This window comes from Trichomycterus rosablanca, chromosome 6 (assembly GCF_030014385.1).
Source record: "Trichomycterus rosablanca isolate fTriRos1 chromosome 6, fTriRos1.hap1, whole genome shotgun sequence".
NCBI classification, from domain to species: Eukaryota; Metazoa; Chordata; class Actinopteri; order Siluriformes; family Trichomycteridae; genus Trichomycterus; species Trichomycterus rosablanca.
This window is the reverse complement of record NC_085993.1, coordinates 46,606,022-46,627,495: the sequence shown is the minus strand read 5'-3', so window position 1 is coordinate 46,627,495 and position 21,474 is coordinate 46,606,022. Positions and strand designations below refer to the sequence as shown.

Below are 21,474 nucleotides of genomic sequence, written 5' to 3'. Positions count from 1 at the left end.
CCAGGGCGCCGCCACACATGCTGGACACCATCTGAGCCAAACAAGTTTATCTTGGTCTCGTCAGACCACAGGGCATTCCAGTAATCCATGTTCTTGGACTGCTTGTCTTCAGCAAACTGTTTGCGGGCTTTCTTGTGCGTCAGCTTCCTTCTGGGATGACGACCATGCAGACCGAGTTGATGCAGTGTGCGGTGTATGGTCTGAGCACTGACAGGCTGACCTCCCACGTCTTCAACCTCTGCAGCAATGCTGGCAGCACTCATGTGTCTATTTTTTAAAGCCAACCTCTGGATATGACGCCGAACACGTGGACTCAACTTCTTTGGTCGACCCTGGCGAAGCCTGTTCCGAGTGGAACCTGTCCTGGAAAACCGCTGTATGACCTTGGCCACCATGCTGTAGCTCAGTTTCAGGGTGTTAGCAATCTTCTTATAGCCCAGGCCATCTTTGTGGAGAGCAACAATTCTATTTCTCACATCCTCAGAGAGTTCTTTGCCATGAGGTGCCATGTTGAATATCCAGTGGCCAGTATGAGAGAATTGTACCCAAAACACCAAATTTAACAGCCCTGCTCCCCATTTACACCTGGGACCTTGACACATGACACCAGGGAGGGACAACGACACATTTGGGCACAATTTGGACATATTCACTGTGGGGTGTACTCACTTATGTTGCCAGCTATTTAGACATTAATGGCTGTGTGTTGAGTTATTTTTAGAAGACAGTAAATCTACGCTGCTATACAAGCTGTACACTGACTACTCTAAGTTATAGCCAAGTTTCATGTCTATAGTGTTGTCCCATGAAAAGATATAATGAAATATTTGCAGAAATGTGAGGGGTGTACTCACTTTTGTGATACACTGTATATCCAAGCTCCAAGCTGCCAAGGTTTAGAAGAAGAAGATATCCTTTATTTGTCATATATACATATACATGTGTACAGTACAATCAAATTCTTTCTTTGCATATCCCAGCTTGTTTAGAAGCTGAGGTCAGAGCGCAGGGTCAGCCATTGTACAGCGCCCCTGGAGCAGACAGGGTTAAGGGCCTTGCTCAAGGACCCAACAGCGGCAACATAGCAGAGTCTGGATTTGAACCGCCAATCTTCCGGTTGATAGCCCAAAGCTCTACCCACTAGGCTACCATTGTAGGCTACCACTATATATTAACACTACTTTAAAAAAGCAAGCTGTAGCCTAGTGGTCAAGATACTGAACTATTCATCAGAAGGTCACTGGTTCAAGCCTAGGGTTGCCAACCGTCCCGTAAAATACGGAATCGTTCCTTATTTGGAAACTAAACGTGGTGTTCCGTATTGAACCGATACGGAACGCGATTTATTCCGTATTTTTATCGATGGGAGAGAAATGCTGCAGATTAGACTGAGACTTCCACACTAGAAGAAGCTGAACTACAGCAAAATTACCCTAAGAATAAATCTAGTTTGGTTAACTAAAATTACTTTGTGGAAGAAAATATCAAATTGACAGTGTACATGTGATATGAAATTCTAACAAAATATAATACAAAAAAGTAACATGCCAGCAAAAGATGCCACACAGTTGAGTTTATTTCAAACAGTGACCACTGTAATACATCAACTAAACAAGACAAAAAAAAAAACCAAGTATTTATGAAAAAGTGTGAGAAATGTTCAGCATTTTTTTTATAATACCAGGTCTGTTTTATTTATTTTTTTTAAGTGAAATTTGCAATAGTTTGCACTATTGGGAAAAAATGTTACATGATGTTCTTCATGCATGTTGTTTTTCCTAAAATATGGTTCTGATTTATTATTATAAAGAGCGAAAATAATATATGTTAAACAGCCTATATTAAACATTTTGATAATGTTCCTATGACGGTGTAAGACCCGTAATATTTTTTATAGGTGTAAACACCCGCCAAAGCAACCCCCACCCTATGCCTTCCGCCAACCTGCCAGCCCAGGGTGTTCCTTATTTCCAGTTCTGAAAGTTGGCAACCCTATTCAAGTCCCACCACTGCCAGGTTATATAAGAGTCGTTTTCTAGATTTCAGCTGAATCAATCCATATGACTCACTGAAAAGATCCGGAATGCTCTTGACTCGATTCTCAAGATGTTGCTGGAGTAAGAATGCACACGTGGAACGCGAGCCCAATGTTTGATTGACTGGTCCCTAAGCCAATTAGAAAGCAGTAAAATGACGTAACTTGTAGGTGTGATCCAATCGTTGGTCTGATGGGTGGAGCCTTTAAAATAACGGTTTAAATTATTCCAAAAGGGACTCAAGTGTGCAGCAGCAACAGCTGGAGAGAGTGAAGGAGCGGAGAGTAATGAAGTGCAATTTAGTGTAAATAAAGTGTTTTAGAGGAATTATAGCAGTGGATTTAGATTTATGTGATGATGTTCGGGTGTGTGGAAAAGTTTATAATGGTTCAAGGTTTTATTTAACAAGCAAAACGCGAGAGGTCTGGGTTACTTAACAAACTCCTCATTCTTTACCTCACCTGTATAAGGTAAGAAAATAATGTTTTGTTTTTAAGGCTATTCTACTTTATACTTTTAATTTACTATGTTTTTATTTAGGGTTTTTTGTAAATTCTTAATATCAATCTGAAAGTTTTGTTAAAGCTGAATTACATAGGCTGGATAAGTACTTTCTACACTCACTGTCCATTTTATCAGCTCCACTGACCATATAGAAACACTTTGTAGTTCTACAATTACTGACTGTAGTCCATCTGTTTCTCTGCATGCTTTGTTAGCCCCCTTTCATGCTGTTCTTAAATGGTCAGGACTCTCCCAGGACCCCCACAGAGCAGGTATTATTTAGGTGGTGGATGATCTCAGCACTGCAGTGACACTGACATGGTGGTGGTGTGTTAGTGTGTGTTGTGCTGGTATGAGTGGATCAGACACAGCAGCGCTGATGGAGTTTTTAAACACCTCACTGTCACTGCTGGACTGAGAATAGTCCACCAACTAAAAAATTCCAGCCAACAGCGTCCCGTGGGCAGTGTCCTGTGACCACTGATGAAGGTCTAGAAGATGACCGACTCAAACAGCAGCAACAGATGAGCGATCGTCTCTGACTTTACATCTACAAGGTGGACCAACTAGGTAGGAGTGTCTTATAGAGTGGACAGTGAGTGGACATGGTATTTAAAAACTCCAGCAGCGCTGCTGTGTCTGATCCACTCATACCAGCACAACACACACTAACACACCACCACCATGTCAGTGTCACTGCAGTGCTGAGAATGATCCACCACCTAAATAATACCTGCTCTGTGGTGGTCCTGTGGGGTTCCTGACCATTGAAGAACAGCATGAAAGGAGGTTAACAAAGCATGCAGAGAAACAGATGGACTACAGTCAGTAATTGTAGAACTATAAAGTGCTCCTATATGGTCAGTGGAGCTGATGAAATGGACAGTGAGTGTAGAAACAAGGAGGTGGTTTTAATGTTATGGTTGATCTATCGATCGATCGACCGACCGACTGACCGACCGACAGATACTTCATTTACATTTACCAGCCACTTTATTAGGTACACCTGTTTAATAACAACATTCATAAACCTTTTATGAGTTAACTACCAGTAGAATTTTACTGATATAAGTGTATTAGGTGCATTAGTGTTGTTGGCAGTTTTAAACACCTTTTTACTACAGTCAGTTGTTACACAAAGTGCATCTATAAGGTAGATGTTGGCTGTATACAGTTGTATATACCTGAACTAGAGGGGACATGGTTGCTTGGGTGGCACATTGGTCTATTACGCTAGTCCACTTTTATTGGCAGGCCGAGTGACTACAGACATGATTTGCTTCCTCATCTGGAGATGACTGAATAGTCCCTCACTGGCTAAAGCTTTGCAATAGATTGGTGCCCTGACCAGGCTGTGCTCATACCTTGAACCCAAGGATTCCAGATGGAACCAGACACACCGTGACCCTGACCAGGCTAAAAAAAAAAAAAAGTTTTTAATTTTATGTTACTGATAGAAAATCGACATTAGGTTTAGTAATATGTTGCTCTACCGGGTTTTTGTTTTTTTCCTGTTTTCTTGGTCAGCTTTATTTTCACCTTGTGTTTTTACATGAGCTGACATTAACCTTGATGTACTGCAATTTGGAAATTTTACCACACTTAAATTTGGTGACTAAAAGAATCCATTCAGCCTTTCCTGTCTTACACAACCAGTTATTATTGTTGAGTGCCCAGCCAGTTTTGTGGCACAGCTAAGACTCAAACTCAGGACTCTATGGTGGCAGACTAGAATATAAGACCTCTGAGCAGCATGTACATTTCACTTTCATGACTTTTGTAAAAATGTAAACACTTAGAACTTGAATTTATGAAGGTATAGTTTTAATGCACTCACAGGCTGGTGCATTAGTTCAGCATTAGTTCAGTGTCATACTGGTCCAAAAAATACAATTAGTAGCTACATTTTCAGAAAACCTGATCAAATCCTTGTTAAAGTTTGTGTGGAAGTTAGGGAGTTAGTTTGTTATGCCTTTGTAAGTTCTGCTATATATGCTTTCATTGCACAGCAGACACACAGGCTTTTCACAGCAGCTTTAAATAACAAGTACTTTTCATACCCACTGTAAAAATGCCTGTTTTTAGTGTCAGCTGTTTTCTGTTTTAAAAAAGTGTAGTTAGTAAGGTTAGCATGCTAAAGGTAGCAGAATAGATACATTAATGGGCAGTTGTAGCCTAGTGGTTAAGGTACTTGTCCAGTAAGGTTGCCGGTTCAAGCCTCACCACTGCCAGGTTGCCACTGTTGGGCCCTTGAGCAAGGTCCTTAACCCTCAATTGCTTAGATTGTATACTGTCGCAGTACTGTAAGTCGCTTTGGATAAAAGCGTCTGCTAAATGCCGAAAATGTAAATGTAATGTAAGCACAATTCACTGTAAAACTTCATTTTGGCTCGGGCTGATTAGTTAGCTTTGGTCTGTAAACTTCCATATAAACTTACTGAGATTGGTTCCATTGCTACCTCTGTAATACACATGATGCATGTTTAGCAGGAGCGATTCTAAATAAACAAAAGAATAGCAACCAGTCAGTCGCCTCGCTCACTCTGCTGTAGATGCACCCATGGTTTATCTGGTCTCCATGGTGATGATGCTGGAGTGTGGGGGACAAAGGATGCTTGGCTTACCTACATACAGAGATCAAACAGGTCTGATTCAGAGTATAACAATAATAATCTTATAATAAATACTCATCTTTTTATATTACACACACACATTTCTCCATTTACAAATTGCAAGTCCTCTGCCACTTGCAACACCCCAGCTCTGATCAAGGAGAGCCACAGACACACGCGACCACTTCAAACACTCGTGCAGTGTGAGGGGGAAAACACTCATGCAGTCTCGGCAGCGGACACACAGAAATTAGAGGCTACAACAGCACCACAAATGAGGAACCCTGTCAACCTCCCTTCCTCAGCCACAGCTAACTGTGCATGTTAGACACCCAGCCAGGTCAACAGAGCCGCTGAAACTCATGCATAAGACTCACTACTCTGCACTTTAAAGGTGTCTTATTCAGAAAATACCTACAGAAATATTATTAATAAATCCCAGCAATGTACATCATTAATGAACTATATAATCATTAATCATTTTTAACTATGCATTGATTATTTTTTTCGTTTTTTTATGACATTCTCTTTCACACAGCCCCCACCCCACCCCATAGCCAACTAAGCAGACGCCCAACCAGCTGATAGCACTGCCGGGGATTTATCCTGGATCCCAGCAATAGCAGGGTAGCTCAATTTACCACTTAGCCACCCAAATGCTAGGCATTATTACCACATTCTGCCCAAATAAAGTTTCACGATTCAGAGTATAGCCAAGGAAGTCAAGTGTGTGCATTTCTTCCTGAAAACATTTCACGTTCATCACTGCCAAACACACACACACACACACACACACACACACAGGACTATTTTTAGGGCTCTCGTTTAGTCTGATTGCCCCTTTCACTATGATTACACACAAACACACACCCTTCTTTTTTACTCTGCCTCTAATTTTGGCCTCCTTGACTTTCCACTGTTTACTCACATGGCAGAGCTGCACAGTGCCCAACCGCTAGAGTTTTTAGAATATACAAAAGAGACTATAATTTATTTCATAGCTATTTCAACACTTAGGTTCTTCTTCTTGTTCCTCAGCCTTTGTCCCGTTTTTTGGTTACGGGGTCGGCATTTCCGGCTTCTTCCCGTTAGGGGTCGCCGGTGTTCCTGACACAACCCTCCCTATTTATCGGGGCTTGGGACCGGCACTACAGTGCACTGGTCTGTGCATCCCAGTGGCTAGGTAACTATGGGACAATTCAGTGTCTCCAATTAGCCTAGCGGCATGTCTTTGGACTGTGGGAGGAAACCGGAGCACCCGGAGGAAACCCACGCAGACATGGGGAGAACATGCAAACTCCGCACAGAAAGGACCCGGACCGCCCCACCTGGGGATCGAACGCGGGATCTTCTCGCTGTGAGGCGACAGTGCTACCCACTTAGCCACCGTGCCGTATTTTAACACTTAGGTTAACTGCAAAAAAAACCTATGAATAAATACAATTCTGAAATGTTTATTTATTAGGATTTTAACGTCATGTTTTACACTTTTGGTTACATTCATGACATGAACGGTAGTTACTCATTACACAAGATTCATCAGTTCACAAGGTTATATCAAACACAGTCATGGACAATTTAGTATCTCCATTTCACCTCACTTGCACGTCTTTGGACTGTGAGAGGAAACCGGAGCACCCGGAGTAAGCCCACGTGGACACGGGGAGAACATGCAAACTCCACACAGAAAGGACCCGGGCCGCCCCACCTGGGAATCGAACCCAGTACCTTCTTGCTGTGAGACGACAGTACTACCCACTTAGCCACCGTGCCGCCCCAGTTCTGGAATGTGGCTTCCAAAAACTATTAAATATAAATACAGGCAGAATTTATAATAATATCACAGACCAAAAAATTTTAATAGCTTGCTTAAGTATTCCAAAAGTCCACAGTTTGTATTTAGTCGTTCACTTTATTATGGTTTAACTATTACTTACGCGTTTACACCTAGTGGCATAGTTAGTGGCAGCCAAGCCAACATCGGCATATTTAGGGAAGTGGGAGGAAACCAGAGTGATTAGATAAAACCCAAGCAGACATGAGAAAAACATACAAAAAGCTTTTTTGAAGCTGGGAATCAAACTCAGATCTTTCTGATTCACTCTACCAGCAGCTGCTGCTTTTTTATTTTTACTTGCAGAGCATTGCTAATGCACTTAGCTTAAACAGCAGTCACTGTTCTGGTCATTCTCTTATTCTCCAATCACATACGTTTTCTCCTATTTTGTCTACAAATTTGTAATTATTGTGTTTGTGTTCCAGGGCCTGTAAGTCATCATGGGAAATTTTAAAGGTCACGCTCTACCTGGCAGTTTCTTTCTGATGGGTGGGTTGTGGTGGGCAGTAAAGCACTCGCTGTGGTACGTTACCCGCAGAAACAGGAATGCCGGGGCAGGACGGCTCGCGACACGAGCCACTCAGCATCGTCTAGAAATCATCGAGGGGGCTGTGATTCTTTCTTTCTCTGTTATTGGTAAGGTCCACACACATTTTCTCGTACTCACCCAATGTCTGGCTATAAACTATGATCTGTGCTACTAGGCTACTAGTTCTAGTTGTCACATAACGTTTCCTGGGTTTTATAAGACAATAAAGTAAAATGTAAAACAAATGTAACAACAAATGTCAATCTGATTCAGTCGGCTGTATATGTTTTGGCCACCAGCGCTTCCTTGTCAGTGCCCATGCCTTAACAAAACAGAAGCACCTTCCTACAGGCCCAACAAAGACAAGCCATGAAAAATATCAGTGACTTGTTCCTTTCTAGTGTAAAGATAAAGTAAATGTTTGTGTCTAAAGTGTGTGGCCTAAACATGACTAAAAAATAAGAGCTGTACTAATAAAAACTATAACCCTCTAATGCCTAGTTCACACTACACGATTTCTGCCCTGATTTTCGCTCGCCGACTGGTCAGCACTAGATTTGCTGGCTCAGGAGCTACTCAGTGTTCACTCGGCGATCGAAACTCGGCTCTCAATCACTGTGTGTGAACTACTCAACAACTCGATCCAAGCGGAACTGAAGCAAGATTTCTAGCTTGTCAAATATCTAGATTTGAGTTGCCCGACTGGCAAAGAGGGCTATGTGGAACAGCCAATGAGAATGCACGATGAGGGGTGAGGGGAAACGCAGGGGAGGTGTGTAAACAGGTGGGACAGGGGCATAATATAGTTTATGTCAGAATACATCGGCACACACACATTTTACAGTATTTCTGACCTGATCGTTCTCTACAAAACCTAACACCAATGTTGCATTGCAAAAAATATTTATTAACCTCCAACTCACTATTGAACAATCCATGCTGTTCGTGTAGCCAAATCCACTCAGATTCATTTATTTTTCCTCCTTGATTGTACGCTGCACATCAGCGCACAAACTTTGATCGCTCGCTACTTGTTGATGTTCATTTTTGAACGTGGTATCATTAAACCTCTCGTCACTTCTCACGTTTGTTTTCGTGACAAAACGTAGTTTGGGAGACCAGAGAAGCTCGCCTGCGATTCCAGTTGGTGATAGATGGTGTAGTGTGTGACCCTCTATCGCCGATCAGTCGTGTAGTGTGAAACCAACACCGACTTGAAAGACTCCCGATTCCAAGAGATCCAGTCGTGTAGTGTGAACTGTACAGCGTCCTGACGACTTGGAAAGTGTGAACTTGGCATTAGAGCGATAAACTGCACACGTGTACTTTTATCAATCAGTCAAAGATCTTATGCAGATGTGTAGCACAAATTGGAAAAAAAAGTTGTTTTCCATTTCTATTATAATATCTATTCAAATTTATGGACCTAATTTGAGGTACTAACTAGGATTATGGTGCTTTTGGGTAACAGCTGCAGATGCAATAGCAAGAGCTAATTACATAATAACTTTTACTGCCCCTTGGGTAACGGCTTTGAGAATTTTCAGAATCAGTAACTGAACATAATTGAGCACATAAACACAAATGTCAGGGCAAATAGTCTGAAAAATAAACTTGCCCCATTTTAGTATCTGAAGTAGCTTTAGATTTCTGAGTCATGGTTTCTTTTGCATGTGTGAACATGTCAAACAAACTCAGATCCTGTAAATAGCCCCAAAGATAAACCGAACTGAGACCACCTCCTGAGATGTTCTCAGTTCAGTGGAATTGTTGGTTCATTTCATTTGTGCATTTTCAGAACAAAGCATCCCTGGTTCCTTTAGTGTTTCATTTCGTGCGTAAAAGGAAAATTGAGGCTCAGCTGGTGTGTACACAGGGTTTAGCTAGGGGTCATTTTGGACACTCTGTTTTACAGACAAAGTAATTATGCTTTAGTAAGGTTTTTCTGAAGTTTTTAGCTGTAGCGTAGGTAATGTTAATTTTCTTTGTAGAGAATAGTGCTTTGAATGTTTACAGAGCCCTGCAACAGAAATACAGAAACAAGAAAACTAAGAGAGAGGCAATCACGCTTCAGTTACTGAGTCATGTTTTGATGATAACTGTTAACTGCTGGAGTAAGTAACAATTTAGCAGCAATCTTCTAAGTAAGGGTTACACCAGAGCTAAACCACAACTGCTTACACCAGAGCTAAACCACAACTGCTTGTTACAGTATTAGGGAATATTATCAGAGCTGTGGATACAGCAAGGTGGTTTCTTGCCACAGATTTAGTTCTTAAGTAAAAAAAAAAAAGTAAAAGTAAACACTAGGGATGTAACGATTCACCACAAGACAGTTAATAACCGATTCAAAAGTTCTACGATTCAAATCGATTTGACATGTAAAAAGAATCGATATTCACTTTAAACAGCAGGGGGCACTGGCGCTATACACCTCGCCTGGTTGACGTCACTGGCGCTATACGCCTGGTTGCCAAATTCGGTGTTTTTCAGCCAAATTGGGCTTAATTCAAAATTGTTTTGCCTACCTCAGAAGTAAAAGGGCATTCATTATTTAGATACATAAAAGATAATCACAAATACAGTATTTTATTTTATTTTTAAGAGAAATAATAAAAGGAAACTTTGTCAAAATTTTGTTACATGGAAACATTAGACCAGAGTGTTGTGAGCAAACATTTATACACTTCAGACTAAAGCAAAACATAATAAATTTTTAAAGCTGCATTCCTCAATACTGCTGCAACTGTGGCTGCTGCTGGCTGGTTGATGGTGTTTGCATAGAGAAAGGGATTAATGGCAATCAGTGGGTGACTCTCAGAACAGCATACTGATCTCTGTGTGAGCTCGTCTTAAGCAGCTGAAAAAAAGCATTCGGCTCCTTACACACATGTTGGAGGGGGGCGATGTTAGGTACACCCCTCATGGGTCAGGGTTGTTTGCAGTTGTAGAGGGGAGAAACAGCTGGGTAAAGTGTTGGCTTCTGTTGGCTAAGGAGTTTTTTCTTGTGTGAAGTATAGCTGTGCAACTTATTCCCAGGGTAAAACTGCTTCATTCGGGTTGTCTGCAACTTATTTCAAATAACTGATGGGATCTCTCTTACCTGTTTTTATCATTAATTTGAGAGCATGTTTTGAAAACATTTTGTTTGCAAATTAACACTGTTGATTCATTAAACAATGCCTGAAGACAGTGAGTGAGTGAGTGAGTGAGTGAGTTTTACCCATTTGTACCAAAGGTGCCAAAAATCTGAAGCAGATTCTGTAAATCTAAAGCTAACATTGACAGGAACAGTTGATGACGTTAATATTCCATGTGCTAAAACAGGTATACTAGCCGAGCAGTTTGCAGTGAATGGACCAAAGTTTCACTTGTATGACTCTTCCACTCAGCACTGGGAAAAACTGATGAACTGGCAGCACACAGCCATGTACTTGTTCTTCGCTCTGGCTGGGGCTACGTCCCTTATTGTCCACTGTACAGATGCAGCACCTCTGGCATTAGATCGCTTACTTCTGGGCCTTGCTTTTTTTAACGAAGGTAGGCATTCAACTTTCTGGCATAAATAAACTTGATGTGTCAGATGATCCATGTCATGTAAGCTAAATCGAATGTCTCTTGCAGGATTCCTATTCCTTTATCATCTGCATGGCAGAGACATGCTGGATGTCCACGTGCACATGCTGTTGCTGTACGCAGTGTTCGGAGGAGCCGCCGTCTGCCTCCTGGAGGTCTTCCACAGGGGAAACGTCCTGCTGGAGCTGCTACGTGCTGCTCTTTGTTTGCTGCAGGGCAGCTGGTTTTGGCAGGTCAGCTGGTTTGAAAGTGTGCATATGCAAATTAAAGATGGTGCTTGCTTAAAGATGTCCTTGCTTAAATTGTAACTTTATGCTGTTATGCCATGTCTCTTTTTTAAACAGATTGCCTTTGTGCTGTACCCTCCCAGTGAGGTGAAGTGGGATTTGTCTGACCACAACAACATGATGTTCATTACCATGTGTTACAGCTGGCACCTAGCATTTGCCCTCATCACTGTGGCTGTAGTGCTCACCACTGTTACATGGTGAGCATGTGAACTGTTTACAATTCCAATTCATGTTAGCTTTGTTTTCGGATCTATGAACTGATGCATACACATCCATCTAAAGTGAAGTTTTAGCACATCATTTATTTGATGATAAATCGGCAACCTTTTGATTACTAGTCCAGTACCTTAACCACTAGGCTACTACTTTTGGCCTTGCAGTGTACCATAAGGTTAAAGCTTATGGCAGGTCCTGGGTATACCAGTTAACACTAGGCTCAAGCAGTAACCCCATACAGAGCTTTGAGCTTGGCTTACAGTTGTGACAATATACAATTTAAGCAATTGAGGGTTAAGGGTCTTGCCCAGGGGCCCAACAGTGGCAACCTGGCAGTGGTAGGACTAGTCCAGTACCTTAACCACTAGGCTACAACTGCCCTAGGCTACAACTTTTGGCCTTGCAGTGTACCATAAGGTTAAAGCTTATGGCAGGTCCTGGGTATACCAGTTAACACTAGGCTCAAGCAGTAACCCCATACAGAGCTTTGATTTAAGACACACACGCCCAATTGCTTACTCACTTACAACCTGGGGCAATTGAGAGCAGCCAATCTATCTTTTGCATGTTTTTCAAGAAGTAAAACAAAAAACAAAAAAGTAGCCAGAAGAAACCCAGACACAGAAAATGCAAAACTGCCTACAGACAGTGACCAGAGATAAGGGTCAAACCTAGATCCAGATTACATATTTGCTATAACACAACACTGACCATTTCACTCCAATGTAAGTTATTTAGTGTAATGTAAATATTCATTCATTCATTTTTTTATCCTCTTATCCAATTTGGGGGGGGGGGGGGGGGGGGGGGGGGGGGGGGGGGGTTAGGGTTAGATGTGGCTTACAGATGTGACAATATACAATCTAAGCAATTGAGGGTTAAGGGTCTTGCCCAGGGGCCCAACAGTGGCAACCTGGCAGTGGTAGGACTTGAACCGGCAACCTTTTGGTTACTAGTCCAGTACCTTAACCACTAGGCTACAACTGCCCTAGGCTACAACTTTTAGCTTTTGGCCATGTAGTGTACTTTATTATAAGGTTAAAGCTTATGGCAGGTCCTGGGAATACCAGTTAACACTAGGCTCAAATATTAACACACCCTGTACAGGGCTTTAATTTAAGAATCACACACTCAATCAGTTCCTCACTCACAGCCTGGGGTAATTGAGAGCAGCCAATCTAACTTTTGCATGTTTTTCAAGAGGTGGCAAATATAACAGAGTAGCCAGAAGAAACCCAGACACAGAAAATATGCAAAACTGTCCACAGACAGTGACCAGAGGTGAGGATCAAACCCCAATCCAGATTTTTCAAATTTGCTAGGACTCTACATTCCTCAAGACCAATCCACCCCAATGTAAGTTATTTAGTGTAATGTAATTATGCAAAAGGCAAACAATGGAATGCATTTTGAGTCCTGTAGTCCTAAGGGGCAAACATTTTTACCTTATGTTTTTATACACTACATGGCCAAACCTATTTTGTGGAGATCTTAGCATAAGCTTGTTAGACATCCCATTTCAAAACCATGAGCATTAATATGGATTGACTCCCACTTTGTGACTAGAACAGCCTTTACTGTCCTGAAAAAGACTTTGGAGAGTCTCCATGCAGTCAAGTACCATTTTTGAGGTCCTGCACTGACAGTAGGCAAGAATGCCTGGCTCACAACCAGTATCCCAGTTTATCCCAAAGTTGTTCCGTGAGGTTGAGGTCAGGGCTCTGTGCGTGCCTCTGGAGTTCCTTTAAACCAAGCTTGTTAACGATGTGTCCATGGACCGTTCATTATACAGTCAAAACACAGTCATGCAGAAACAGGAAAGGGCCTTGTACAAACTGCTGCTGCAAAGTATCACTTTTCCTTCTGTTTATTATGCCTGTGTTTACTCACTGAGTTTCTAAACCCACCAATGTCTGTGTTTTCTTTCCCAGTATTTTACGTTCCAAACTCAAGAGAATGCAACCTATGGAGATGCGTCTTCTAAAACCATGTGAAAGAGAAGGAGATTCTGAAGACGAGGCTCTATAAGTCTCTGTTCCTGATGTACAGTCAGCTGTTTTCATGAAGACAAGCTTTAAAGCTGACTCTGAACACCAGTATGAGACTCCCTGGACACGTGCGATTCCACTGTACTTGGTGGCTGAGACCGAGTATATTGCCTCATCTGTACTTTTAACTTTTCAGTGGTCAGTGGCACAACACGCAGTTCTGTTGTTCAGAACTGAAGAACTGAAACGTTTTATGGTGTGCATTTCATAGCTTTCTATGACCTGGTTTATTATCGTATACTGTACGTACTGTCGGTTTAAACACCAGCGTCTTCTAATCTTCTCTTTCTTATTATTGTTATTTTATTGATAATTTATGGACAAATCTCTCTGGTGCAATCATTTCGTTTTTTAAAGAAAAGACTTAAAACTGATAAAAGTTGTATTTAAAGGATTTATTAAAATTTACATAAAATGTATGTGCTTTCATACATTACACACTGAGCTGATCAGTGAGACTGAGATCAGGGCCTAGCTTTGGAGTTTATTTAAACCAAGCTTTATTTTTTTATAGATCTTGCTTTGTAAACAGGCACAGTCATCATACTAGAACAGAAAGAGCCTTCCTGTTGCTGCAAAGTTGGAAGCATATATTTTCCTTTATATAACTGATATTTAACACCTGTTAGGAGCAATTGTTAATGTTAGTATGTGTTGTGCTGGTATGAGTGGATCAGACACAGCAGCCCTGCTGGAGTTTTTAAATACCGTGTCCACTCACTGTCCACTCTATTACACACTTCTACTTAGTTGGTCAACCTTGTAGATGTAAAGTCAGAGACGATCGCTCATCTATTGCTGCTGTTTGAGTTGGTCATCTTCTAGGCCTTCATCAGTGGTCACAGGATGCTGCCCACGGGGTGCTGTTGGCTGGATATTTTTGGTTGGTGGACTATTCTCAGTCCAGCACAACACACACTAACACACCACCACCATGTCACCCAAATAATACCTGCTCTGTAGTGGTCCTGGGAGATTCTTGACCATTGAAGAACAGCATGAAAGGGGGCTAACAAAGCATGCAGAGAAACAGATGGACTACAGTCAGTAATTGTAGAACTACAAAGTGCTCCTATGTGGTAAGTGAAGCCACATTCACTTGACTGCAGTTAATAACGTTCATAGATTTGTTTAAGGTTCAATCCTGACTACTTATTTCTAAGTGTTATCATTCGTCGTGGTTCATTTTACTCCTCATGGTGCCAGGAGATCAATAAGAAGGAACAAAACATATGTTCTAAGGTTTATTAGACATAAATGCAATTATATACTAATGATTAAATGTGTGTGAGTATAAAGGTATAGCTAAAACAGATAACTACCATCCACGTTACACTAAATATCAGACACTGTGATTGACAGGAAGCAGAAAATAACATGATAAACATCTTGAGAAGTTGAATATCTGTCTGGTAAAAGGAACAATCAAGGCCATGTGCGTCAGTGGAGAATGACACAAGGCAAGATGGTATATACTGTAATGTATACAGTAAGGTTTATGTACCTCAGATGAGTATAGTGTAATTTCTAATGTGATAATAATACAAGTATGGTGTACTTTCTTATGTGAAAATAATACAACCTAGTACAAAATTAGTACTCATAATCAGGGGCGGCTCGTTCCTTAGGGCGATCGGGCGACGCACCACCAAAGGGCGAAAGGGAATACATTTTTCTATCACAGCTGAGACTGTTCTGGACAGTCTGTCTTGCCTCTGAATATCGTAGTCCAATCAGCGTTGAGTTGTGTTCCGTTCCGTATGTTTTAAATGGAAAAGTGTGTTAGTAAATAAGTACAAGTCAGCTTAAGTGCTTAGTAAAAAGGTAAAGAAGGTTTTTAATCGTTTTTTAAAGACAGCAGGAGACTCAGATGTTCAGAGGAAGGTCGTTCCACCATTTGGGTGCCAGTACAGAGAAGAGCCTTGATGCTTATCTTCCTCTAGTCCTGGGTGGAGGATCAAGTCGAGCGAGACTAGTGGCTCGGAGGTTGCGTGGTACAGAGCGGGGTTTGATTAGACCATGAAGGTTATTTGTGAGGGCAAACTGACAGATTACTTAAGATGTTAATTATTTAAGCTTTAATTTACCCATTGAACGGGTGACCTTGGCCATCATCGCAACAATTGCCCCACCTGAGAGATTTGGCAGGAGCCGCCACTGCTCATAATACCATTGCAGCAACAAGTGGCATTTCTGCTGAGGGGAATTAAGTGGTTATAATATTGACTACCATTGTGTGGCGCTGCTGAGCAACAGGCTCATTTACAGCGTGGATCAGGTGTACATGTTATCATTTACCTGTCCGTGAACCGATAAACCTTCAAAGATTTACTTAAAATATTAATGAAATAAACACAGACGTCTGAGACCTGATTAATACTGAAGTTTATGGATAAACTAAGGTCGGTGTTGAGTGGTAACGACGGGAACGATGACGGTTCATCTAATATACTGCAGGTAAAGTAGTTCTTTTTCTATTGGACGAGCTAAACTTACGTATTTATTATGTATATTCAAAGTTAAAGAAATGTAAATGAAATAAATCTGAGTTGTTTTTATTTGTGCTTTATACTGGAGCAGTGTTTGTTGTTGTATAAAGTCTCTGAAGTGTAAAATGAAGTAAAATGTTGGTTATTTGGCTGTATGATGATGTCTCTAGGCAGTGGATGAAGCCTCCACGCTGGGATGGGGAACACGAGTGAAAGGATTCGTCGCCTGTTTGGTTATTGGAGTTTTGTGCTCCGTTCTGGTTCGTATGTTTTGGAGTTGGGTTGAATGTCCATGTCAAAAAGAGTCTAAATATTAATTCAGACGTCCAAAGCTTAATACCAAACATGCTGTTTGAATGAGGTTGGGCTGTGATGCCGGTCTGACCTGATATGAGGAATGTGACTGAAGAAAAATGCATTCCATCGTCAATACGACCTTTAAAGTAGTTATGTGATTCACTAACGAATCGATTCTTTTCAAAGACGTTTTAACTGAGTCGACTTAATGTTTTCTCCAGCGTAAATTGATTCTCAAGTGAATCGACTCTTGTGATATCAAGTGAATCTACCCCTCTTGTCTCAGATATGTAATGAAGTTTTAGCCAGACTATTTTTTTTCTCCATTTTGCTCGATTTTTTCTTAGTTGTTATGTTTTTAATCAAACGAAGAAACCACATTGTGTTGGTTATACAGAACGAATAAACAATTGGTACAATTATTACTTCTTCTTCTTCCTCGGCCTTTGTCCCGTTCGGTTGCGGGGTCGGTTCTCGGCGGATCATGATCCGCATTGATTTGGCACAATTTTTACGCCGAACGCCCCTTCCTGACACAACCCTCCCTATTTATCCGGGCTTGGGATCGGCACTACAATGCACTGGTTTGTGCATCTAGCGGCTAGGTGCATATAGGACAATTCGGTGTCTCCAATTAACCTGACTGCATGTTTTTGGACTGTGGGAGGAAACCGGAGCACCCGGAGGAAACCCACGCGGAGAACATGCAAACTCCGCACAGAAAGGACCCAGACCGCCCCACCTGGGGATCAAACTCAGGACCTTCTTGCTGTGAGGCGACAAGAAAGTTTTGCTACTAATTGCAAATCTAAAGAATTAATTTTTATAATCTTATCTAAAACATGTTATTTTAAAACGTATTATTTTAAAGACCTAATTTATCTCTAGACAACTGAGTAAAGTGAGTTTTAATGTCTGTACTATTTTGGTCTTAGATGATGATAAATCTGTTAGATATTAGAGAAATTTTCTCATTCTTTGCACCAGTTATTGAACTGAATGTTTCTGTTGTATAGGGGGTTTGCTGTCTGTTCTTCCCCAGGTTAGGTGTGCTTCTGTTTATTGTGTTTTACACATTCGGGAACATTTGCTCCTTAGCCAGGTGAGTCTAGGCTGGTTATACACATTGGTTTCATACTCTAAATAATAAAAATGGTTAACAAATTGTTGAAATGTGTTCTGTCACGCAGCACCATGTTTCTGATGGGACCAATGAAGCAGCTCAAAAGGATGTTTGATAAAACTAGAGCATTAGCTACAATTATGATGACTGTAAGTTCATTTTACTATCAATCCATGTGGCATTAGTGCTTAGAATTAATTCCCTAATTCTAACCACTGTGTTGATGCATTTTTGTTTCTTTGAATTGTTTGATTGTTTGTTTATTAGGATTTTAACGTCATGTTTTACACTTCGGTTACATTCATGACAAGAACGGTAGTTACTCATTACACAAGAATCATCAGTTCACACACAAGGTTATGTCGAACACACTCATGGACAATTTAGTATCTCCAATTCACCTCACTTGTATGTCTTTGGACTGTGGGAGGAAACCGGAGCACCCGGAGTAAACCCACGCAGACACAGGGAGAACATGCAAACTTCACACAGAAAGGACCCGTACCGCCCCACCTGGGGATCGAACCCAGGACCTTCTTGCTGTAAGGTGACAGTGCTACCCACTTAGCCACCTTGCTGCCCAGTTTCTTTGAATCAATCCTTAAACATTTTAGTTTAGTTAAGAGGTTACGAGGGCTGTTTTTAATATCTGGTGTGTGTCTAGCTTTCTTATTTTCAAATTAATTATAGCATGTACATAAGGGCAAAGAATTGCCTTTTTCTGTAGAAGCAAAACTTTCTTGTAGAACAGACAGAAGAGAGCTGTAGAGGCAGCTGTTTAAAAACTCATGTTATTGTGGTTCCGTAATTTATTGGCTTAATACAATAACATTTACATTCATTTTATTTAAAGCAACTTATGCTTGTGACTAAATACAATTCAAATCTACTGTTCCAGTACATATGGCTACCACTGCCCTACGTAACTACCCTCGAATCTCTAGATTTAGTTTTTGAATTCAAACATCAATGTGAAATTGAAAGTCACTATATATATATGGAAAGTACAAATAAATCATCATAACTTTAATTTTATTCCCATGTTTTACCACCACTTATTCTGGGCCGCACCAGTCGATAGCACCACTGGGAATTGGAACCCTGGATCCATGGGCTAGTGAGCTATAGCGCAGTTTACTGCTGGGGCGGCACAGTGGCTTAGTGGGTAGCACTGTCGCCTCACAGTAAGAAGGTCCTAGGTTCGATTCCCAGGTGGGGTGGTCCGGGTCCTTTCTGTGTGGAGTTTGCATGTTCTCCCCGTGTCTGCGTGGGTTTCCTCCCACAGTCCAAAGACATGCAGTCAGGTTAATGGAAGATAAAAAAATGTTTGACATTAAACTTGTGAACTGATGAACCTTGTGTAATGAGTAACTACCGTTCCTGTCATAAATGTAACCAAAGTGTAAAACATGACGTTAAAATCCTAATAAACAAACAAACAAATGTGAAAGCACATTTTGAAATTGTTAGTTTTAATCTGCAAATGTGAAAAACAGTGTTGGTATGTGCAAATCGGTATTCGCAAATTATTACAGCACATCTTGTACCATCTATTCAGCTGACACGCTCACATTTCTTTTGGCTGCTTTCTATCACATGTAAGACCTGCAGCTCCTGTCAATTGCAAACGTAATGTTGCTAACTGTGGGTCACAGACATACATTAGAATACTAGGTGGCGGTATGTGTCTTTCATGCTGGAGACAAGCCTCCACCTTGTTCTGTGCAGCTGACTCGATATGACAAAAGTCTGTTACTGTAACTCTGTTAAGAAGAAAACATCCAACACCTTCTGTTCTGACCATGTTGTTGTGCAGCAATCATTTCTGCCCTACAGGATACAGCAGTCATATTATCAAATTAAATCATTTTATTGGTATTTTATTACTGAATACATTTAAGTTATATTAATCTGTCTTTTTCATGTTTAGGCATGTTTAGTGCTGACACTGTGTGCAGCATTTTGGGTGAGTACGTAATAAATTTTTCACAGCAGCTTAATCATCTTTACATGCAGAATTTTAGCACTACTTTTACACTTTAACAGTCTCAGTAAAAATAGTTTTATGGCTTAATTTGTCAGCACAAAGTTATTATTATTAATTAGGAAATATTACTAATGGTCTTAAATATATTTTCAAAAATTGTCTTTTAGTGGAAGATCTTTGGGCTGGCGTTGCTGTTTGTTATTTTGCAATCTCTTGCGTTTACGTGGTAGGTTTTTTTGTGAAAGATAATATTGATATAATGATATTTAACAACATTACTGCTCTTTTAAACCATTATGAGGTTTTTTTTGTTTACAGGTATGGACTTTCGTACATTCCATTTGCAAGGTGTGTTCAGGTTTCTACAATATTTACAAATGAAATATATATATATATATATATACACTGATCAGCCACAAGATTAAAACCACCCCCTTGTTTCTACACTCACTGTCCACTTTATCAGCTCCACTTACCACATAGAAGCACTTTGTAGTTCTTCAATTACTGGCTGTAGTCCATTTGTTTCTCTGCATGCTTTGTTAGCCCCTTTTCATGTTGTTTTTCGATGGTCAGGACTCTCCCAGGGCCACTACAGGGTAGGTATTATTGGGTGGTGGGTCATTCTCAGGTACATGGTGGTGGTGTGTTAGTGTGTGTTGTGCTGGTATGATCAAACACAGCAGCGCTGATGGAGTTTTTAAACACCTCACTGTCACTGCTGGACTGAGAATAGTCCACCAACCAAAAATATCCAGCCAACAGCGCCCCGTGGGCAGCGTCCTGTGACCACTGATGAAGGTCTAGAAGATGACCAACTCAAACAGCAGCAATAGATGAGCGATCGTCTCTGACTTTACATCTACAAGGTGGACCAACTAGGTAGGAGTGTCTAATAGAGTGGACAGTGAGTGGACACGGTATTTAAAAACTCCAGCAGCGCTTCTGTGTCTGATCCACTCATACCAGCACAACACACACTAACACACCACCACCATGTCAGTGTCACTGCAGTGCTGAGAATGACCCACAACCCAAATAATACCTGCTCTGTGGTGGTCCTGTGGGGGTCCTGACCATTGAAGAACAGAGTAAAAGGAGGTTAAAAAGTATGTAGAGAAATAGATGGACTACAGTCAGTAATTATAGAATTACAAAGTGCTTCTATATGGTAAGTGGAGCTGATAAAATGGACAGTGAGTGTAGAAACAAGGAGGTGGTTTTAATGTTATGGCTGATCAGTGTATATTATGTGTGTGTGTGACGTAACTCAGTGGTAAATAGTAAATTCAATATCTTGTGTTTTACTTTAATACATGCTATAGTTTCATTACTGTGTTTAATTACATTTTTTTGTAGTCCTAACTTCTTTGAAATTGTGTTTGTACATTGAATCCCTTTAAATTACATTGGTGGTTTAGTCTGGAAACAATAACACGTATAGTCTATAAGGTAAACCAATTTCTGATGTGAAAAAGGGAAACTGTGTAAACAAATCCTAATTCTTCTTTCTCTCCATTGTTAATAGAGATGCCATACTGAAGTTCTTTTCCATGACGTGCTCCATGTGTATAAAATGAAGATTTCATTTACCTCAGGATTCCCCTTTCCAAACTCCTCAGTTTGGTCCAGGATCCACATTGGATAACTTATATACTGAACTTTCTTTGGATTCTTGCACATAATCTGGGCCCAATATGATTTTATTTCTGCCTGTTTAAAGGTGTTGTGAAACCAGAAATAATGATACAGATGGTATTGGTGTGTGGGATGTGCTCTTTAGGCTTAGGTTGTTAGGGTTAGGTCTAACTTATGTGTAAAGGGCTACGGAAATCTTTGTATTCTACACTGTACTTATACACCTTATACACCCACTGTGAAAGCTAGACTACTTTGATGGTCAAACCCATGTAAGCTTTTAAAGATGTTA

At 40.8% G+C, this 21,474-nt stretch overlaps 2 protein-coding genes across 2 annotated transcripts; both read left to right on the top strand.

Annotated features, from left to right (window-relative positions):
* The first annotated feature begins 2,423 nt into the window (after positions 1-2,423).
* tmem45a (transmembrane protein 45a) lies at positions 2,424-13,978 on the top strand. Its single transcript, XM_062997062.1, has 6 exons — positions 2,424-2,506; positions 7,415-7,625; positions 10,846-11,058; positions 11,143-11,327; positions 11,439-11,581; positions 13,532-13,978. Exons 2-6 carry the CDS (start codon positions 7,430-7,432, stop codon positions 13,626-13,628), a joined length of 834 nt encoding a protein of 277 aa, XP_062853132.1. The 5' UTR covers positions 2,424-2,506; positions 7,415-7,429; the 3' UTR covers positions 13,629-13,978.
* A 2,038-nt stretch (positions 13,979-16,016) lies between these two features.
* On the top strand, positions 16,017-21,124 carry sft2d2a (SFT2 domain containing 2a). The gene is made up of 8 exons (XM_062997061.1): positions 16,017-16,105; positions 16,308-16,397; positions 17,451-17,536; positions 17,625-17,706; positions 19,488-19,523; positions 19,712-19,770; positions 19,863-19,892; positions 21,073-21,124. Exons 1-8 carry the CDS (start codon positions 16,037-16,039, stop codon positions 21,122-21,124), a joined length of 504 nt encoding a protein of 167 aa, XP_062853131.1. The 5' UTR covers positions 16,017-16,036.
* The last annotated feature ends 350 nt before the right edge of the window (positions 21,125-21,474 follow it).